The 6,000-nt window shown below is 33.3% G+C and overlaps 1 protein-coding gene across 2 annotated transcripts in view; it reads left to right on the top strand.

The window, feature by feature from the left end:
* Positions 1-6,000, top strand: part of UVRAG (UV radiation resistance associated) — a 297,755-nt gene that overhangs the window by 123,829 nt on the left and 167,926 nt on the right. For both annotated transcript variants that reach the window (XM_029956114.1, XM_029956115.1), the window contains one exon: positions 1,707-1,812. In XM_029956114.1, the coding sequence (XP_029811974.1) occupies positions 1,707-1,812 (106 nt within the window). The remainder of the gene's footprint in view (positions 1-1,706; positions 1,813-6,000) is intronic.

Raw genomic sequence — 6,000 nt, forward strand, 5'->3', positions numbered from 1 at the left:
CTTTTTCCTGTGCTTTTTGGCGACTTTTATATCACCTTTTGTGAAGTATTTTATTTTTTTGCCCGTTTTTAATTGGTTTGTCTCTTTGTTACTGATTTATTAAAGGACACAGTCCTTTGTCAGGTTAATGTTTTACAAGTATTTACTCTCACTCTGTGGACTGCTTATCATTTTTTTAATGGCATCTTGAGATGAACAGACATTTTGTATTACTGTGAAGTACAATTTATTTATTTTTAATTTTATGGTTAGTGCTTTTCATGCCTTTTTAATGAAATCTTTACCTCCTCCAAGGTTGTAAGAGATTCTCTATGCTTCTTCTGCAAGTTTTATGATTTTTGTTTTTATGTTTACTATGTTCTCCTTGAATTAATCTTTTGCATATGCTGTGAGGTAGGGAATGAAGTTTTTCCCCTATGTTTATCCAGTGTTCCAGCACCATTCATTTTAAAAACTTTCTTTTCTCCATTAATTTACCTGGATTTCTTTGTCCAAAATCAATTGGCCATATATGTGTAGCTCTATTTCTATAACCTTTATGCTGTTCCGTTGATCTGTTTATCTTTATACCAGTACCATACTGTTTGATTATATAGTTTTATTTTTAAAAAGTTTATCTTGGTTTATCTCTTCTAGATTTTTTGTTTTTCTATGTAAATTATAGTATCAGCTTCTGCTTTTCTTCTAAAAGAACCAAGACCTGTTGAGATTATGATTGTGATTGTGACACTGCTGACCCATACATAGAAATATCACTGAATTTTTGTATGTTGACCTTGTATCCTGTGACCTTATTAGTTCTAGTAGTTGTTTTGTAGATGTCTAATGATTCTCCAAATGAAAATCATATTATCTAAAAATACAGTTTGGCCATTTTTAATATGTAGATGTATAGGAAATATATAAGCTATATTTGAAGACCAAGAGACAGAAAAACACAAGCCCATAATGGAAGCAAAAAAAGAAAAGTAGTTCCTAATTTTTTCAATGTTCCTTGTTTCAAAGTGGCTGCTGCTTTAAATCAGTCTTTTTAACTGAGATTATTGTTAATTTTTTGTCTTCATGGATACCTATAAGTAATATTCAGCCTTGTCCTCATGGATGTTCTCCTGTGAGCAATCCACTTGATATCCCTGGGCCTCAGTTTTCACATTTATAATGTGATGGGATTCAACCAGATTATTTTCTAAGGTGTCTTCCAGATTCCTGTGAGCTCACCATTTTAGCTCTCAATGTATCAGAGGCAGGCAGGTAGGCAGGTATAGAAAGGGTGTTGGTTTTTTTTAAGCTTATATATTTATTTTATTATTCCTCCATGTGCGTGCAAGTTTCAGGTGCAGAGAGAGATGAGAAGAGAGAAGGAGAGAAAGAATCCCAAGTGGGCTCCATACTGACAGCACAGACTTGGGGCTTGATCTCCTAAACCATGAGATCATGACTTGAGCTGAAATTAAGAGTCAGATGTTTAACCAACTGAGCCACCCACATGCCCTGAAAGGGTGTTTTAAAGGCACATTGTAATCCCTGTTATTTCATTATAGATATGTGAGGGAATTCATCAGTTTGATTTCATTACTAATTCTTTTTATCCTGGAAGATTTGTTTTCATTTTGTTCCATTTATGTGTCTTATTTATTCCATTTATGTCTTTGTGTTGAGAGTTTATAGTTAACTCACTTGAATTTTTCTATAACTTTTATTTCTAGGCTTCATAGAGCCCAGTGTGCAATTAAACAGACTCAGGTAACTGTTCAGAAAATTGGAAAGGAAATCGAAGAAAAGCTAAGACTCACATCTACAAGCAATGAGTTGGTAGGTTTTTATCTATATTTACTTGTTTAGACTCCTTGATCATCATATTCTTCTTATATTAATTAATTTTTTCCAAAAAGCTTTATTTGGGTGGTTATTTTTTCTTTTAATGTTTCACTGAGACTTATGTTGGCATTTAAATGTTAGAAAACACTCTCCTGTCTCTTACTGTAACATGCAAAAACAGGACCTGCCTTTTTCCTCTAGATGAAACTTTAGATTACATACAATTACTTAGAAAACAATTAAAAAGTATTTTATTGATGTTTTACTAATGTAAACTCTAGACGCAAACTGTATAGTGGATGAGAAATAGGATATTAGTATAATTTGGGAGTTGTTCTAGACTCTTTTCTAAAGAAATTATTTTAAAAAATACTAATTTTTAAATAAAGATTCTGTCTTTAAGCAGAATAGGGTGGCATAACTAACAAATTCAGCTTTTCTCGAAATGAAACCCCAGGGCTATGGATAGCTTTTGATGATATTTGTGCTCAAATTAAGTTCTAACTAAAATACTTTGTGTGTGTATATATATATATATATATATATATATATATATATATATATTCTTTTTACTAACTCATTATTACAGATAGGCAGTATCTTCCTGTTGCCATTTATAGCATATTAGCTTAGGAGAAGGCCTTTTTATCTCCAACAAAAGTTCCATATTATCTTGAAGATTTACCCAAGATAATAATTTAATAGATGAACTATAGAAAAGCAATGCAGTTAACCACTTACACAGATTTCTCTCTCATGGAATGAGACTCCTCTCTCATGGATTTGCAGTTAATGGATGACGATGTATTTAAACTATACAAAATTGCTGATTTTAACCTATAAATGGAAGTTTCATATAATTCAACCTAATGTATAAAATGACTAGTGCTGTACCTGGCACGTAGCAGGCACACAAAATATGGAAGCTACAATAACTGTAGTAGTAATATTTATTCGTATGACTTTTCTTGCCTATGGAAAACCTTCCATTTTGGAGAAGCTGTTAAACCACCTCTTGTTTTAACTTAAGCTCAGTAAAGGCAGAAATTCAAGACCACAAATATATTGGAAAAGGGGAAAAAAACAGATAATTTTAATCCTTTCTGTAGTGTACAGAAATGGCACAGTTTTAGAACCTTTGTCTGAGCAGAAATTGCTAGGGCTTTTTTCTTTCTTTCTTCTTATTTTTGTCTCCCTGAGGCAAGACTGGGAAATTACTTATTTCGTTAAATGACAGCATATGTTTTGTCTCCATATGGAAAAATGTATGTTTAATCCTATTTTTCTAAAATATAAGTGGTGACACAGAGAGCAAGGTGATAGAATGTATGAGTTTAAAGACGTCAGGTTCAGAGGTTCACTGTGTATTTTTACGCTGCCTAGTCAACATAGAAGAGAATCATTGATTTTTGCACTGAAAGTGAACCTAGAAATCATCTAGTTGCCATATAACCCCACTAAAACCAACCTTCCTCAGCACACTCAACCCCCTTCCGTGTTTTATTTTTCTCCTAGTGTTTATTACCCTTTAACATGCTATATACCTTAAAGTTACATATGCACTTTGTCTCTCTAAACTCTTTGAGGGCAGGGATTTTTGTCTGTTTTCCTTCACTGATGTATTCACCATGTCTAGAAAAGTGTTTGACACATAGTAAGTGCTCAATAAATATTGAATTTAGAGATGAATCTAGCATGTTAAATAACAAAATTCAACCAAGTACATTTGAACATCTACTTGGCTTTTTCAAATGATTCATGAATCAATCAGGCAATACCTCATCTAGCAATTTAAGTTGTACAAAATGGAACATTTTTTATAGGAGGGTAGGGGTGAGGAAGTTGTTAGTAAAAGAAAAGGATTGTTCCAGGCAAAGGCCCGCCTCCTAGGAGGAAAAGCAAAGTATCTTATCCAGCAGATTGCCTTATCTTTTTTGTGGGGATACAGAGAAATAGGATATTAGTATAATTTGGGAGTTGCTCTAGACTCTTTTCTAAAGAAATTATTTTAAAAAATACTAATTTTGAAACTCCTAGCTGGCCATTTCTAGAGGGGGTTGAAATGCAGTTAGATTACATAGTGAGCACCAGTTTGGGAACTTGATCTAAGTGACACCATTCTGGGCCTATAAATTTTCTTTCTTTTTTTTTAAACAAGGATACTCTCCTCATACTACAGGATAGAGAATGAGGCCAGAAGAAAGGAAGCAACTTTCCCATAATCATTTGACAAGTAGAGAAAATTTTGGTTTACTTGTCTTTTTCGGGGAGTAATGCCATGTACTTGTTAATTTTCTACTTCAAGATTTACCTGTAGTAAAGATTTACCTTTTTTCCTCATTCCCTTTCTAAATTGGCCCATGATTATTATACTCCAATCTAAGCATTGTCAGTTTTTAAGAATCAACTTTAATTTTAGCCCAAATATAATTAGTCAGAAGGCATTTTTGATGCTGTATGAAATCAGATTACTTTGGGGGTACCTGGAAGGTTCATTCGGTTAAGCATTCGACCTCAGCTCAGGTCATGACCTCACGGTTCATGAGTTCGAGCCCTGGAGCCTGCTTTAGATTCTGTGTCTCCTTCTTTCTCTCTGCCCCTCTCCTACTAGTGCTCTGTCTCTGTCTTTCAAAAATAAATAAATGTTAAAAAACAATAAAAAAAGATCAGATTACTTTGTAAGATCAAATGTAACTCTCTCTGTTATAAGAACTTGAATTCATACTTGATGGCTTATAAAAGATTTAGCTTCTTCTCAAACTACATCAGTGGCCAACATATCTTTTTGATACTTATTTGTTTCTTATGAAATTTCTTCTCTCGTTATCTTGACATCTTGCTCATATGTTTTGGATTTTGTCAAATGCCTTTCCTACGTCCATTGATAATTGTATTTTTTTCTGTTTTCTTGTATTATGGTGGTAAAATACATTGATTTTTGAATGTTAATCCAAGTTTGCATTCCTGGGGAAAGCCCCTCTTGTTCAAAAGGAATTATTTTTTATGTGTATTGCCAGATTCAATTTGCTAAAATGTTTAAAGGATTTTTGCATCTATATTCATTAAGGATATTGGTTCTGTCTATAGTTTTGTGTTCTTAGAATCTCTTTGTCTGGTTTTCTTGTCAGGGTAATATTGGCCACAACCAGTGAGTTGGGAGGTGCTTTTACTCCTGTTTTGTGGAAGAATGGGTGTGGAATTGATACTATTTTTTAAGCGTATGGTAGAATTTACCAGTGAAGCCATCTGGACCTGGAATTTTCTTTGTGTCTTTTGAACTAGGAATTCAGTTCTTTAATATTTGTGGGTTATTAAAGTTATCTCCTTCCTGAATGAGCTCTAGTTTAGTAGCTTACATTTTTCAAGGATTCATCCATTTCATTGAAGAGGTTAGTCTCTTTAATTTTAGCTGTTCTTGAGGGTGTATAGTGTTTTCTTAGTTTATGATGCATTTCTATGGTAAACATTTTTCATATCTTTATTGGTCACTTGTGTGTTCTTTAGGAAGTGCAAGTTTAAGTATTTTTGCCCATGTTACATTTAACATGGTACAGCATCAAACTTAAGAAGCTAACATTGATATGTTATCCTTAACTGTGGGCTTTATTCAAGTTTCACCAATGTTCCTACTGATGTCTTTTTTAAAAAGAGCTAGATTTTCTTTTATAACGGTAGTAGATTTATAGAACTATTACAAAGATAGGACAAAGTGTATACCCTACAGCCAGTTTCTCCTGTTACTAACATTTCACCTTAATGATACATTACTATAATTAATGAGCCTATACTGACAAATCATCATTAACTAAAATTTATGCTTTCTTCAGATTTCCTTAATCTTCACCTAATGTTATTCTCTGTTCCAGAATCCTATGAAGAAAACCATATTATACTTAGTAGTCCTGCCCCCTTAGACTCTTCTTGGTTGTGAAATTCCTTAGATTTTCATTATTTTTAATGACTTTGACAGTTTTGAGGAACACTAGACAGGTATTTTATAGAATATCCTGTGATTGGGATTTCTCTGTTGTTTTGCCATAATTAGCCTGGATTCACTGTTTCAGTATCCGGCCCAGGATACCACATTGTCTTCCTAAGCTTCTCTGATCAATGACAGTTTCTCATTCCTTCCTGTATTTATTTTGTGTGTGTGTGTGTGTGTGTGTGTGTGTGTGTGTGTGT

This window comes from Suricata suricatta, chromosome 11, assembly GCF_006229205.1.
Source record: "Suricata suricatta isolate VVHF042 chromosome 11, meerkat_22Aug2017_6uvM2_HiC, whole genome shotgun sequence".
Taxonomy (NCBI): Eukaryota; Metazoa; Chordata; class Mammalia; order Carnivora; family Herpestidae; genus Suricata; species Suricata suricatta.